Source organism: Charadrius vociferus, unplaced genomic scaffold (genome assembly GCF_000708025.1).
Source record: "Charadrius vociferus isolate BGI_N301 unplaced genomic scaffold, ASM70802v2 scaffold158, whole genome shotgun sequence".
NCBI lineage: Eukaryota > Metazoa > Chordata > Aves > Charadriiformes > Charadriidae > Charadrius > Charadrius vociferus.
Window position 1 is genome coordinate 4,396,622 of NW_009661372.1, and position 270 is coordinate 4,396,891.

Genomic DNA, 270 nt, shown 5'->3' on the forward strand with positions numbered 1-270 from the left:
CTTGAGGGACCGGGGCCGCCCCTCCGCGGGGCGGTCGGACCGGCTGCCGGGTGTGAGGCGGCGGGTACCTTGGTGTAGGCGCCCCAGGAGAGCTCGGTCTCGATGACCATGACGACGATGCCGAACATGCCGAAGATGAGCGCGTAGTCGCTGAGGCGCTTGCGCTTCTCGAAGAGCGCCCGGCGGTGCCCCAGCTTGTAGCCGATGTTCTGGTTCTTCTTCTTGCTGGACTTGCCCCCGCCGTTGTTCGCGCCGACGGAGCCCCAGAGA

General features: G+C 67.8%; 1 protein-coding gene across 1 annotated transcript in view; it reads right to left on the reverse strand.

Annotated features, from left to right (window-relative positions):
- KCNN2 (potassium intermediate/small conductance calcium-activated channel, subfamily N, member 2) overlaps nt 1–257 on the reverse strand; it is a 75,529-nt gene extending 75,272 nt beyond the window's left edge. Inside the window, exon 1 of the mRNA XM_009893809.1 lies at nt 69–257. Within this exon, the coding sequence (XP_009892111.1) occupies nt 69–128 (60 nt within the window). The 5' untranslated portion in view covers nt 129–257. The remainder of the gene's footprint in view (nt 1–68) is intronic.
- Nucleotides 258–270: the final 13 nt, after the last annotated feature.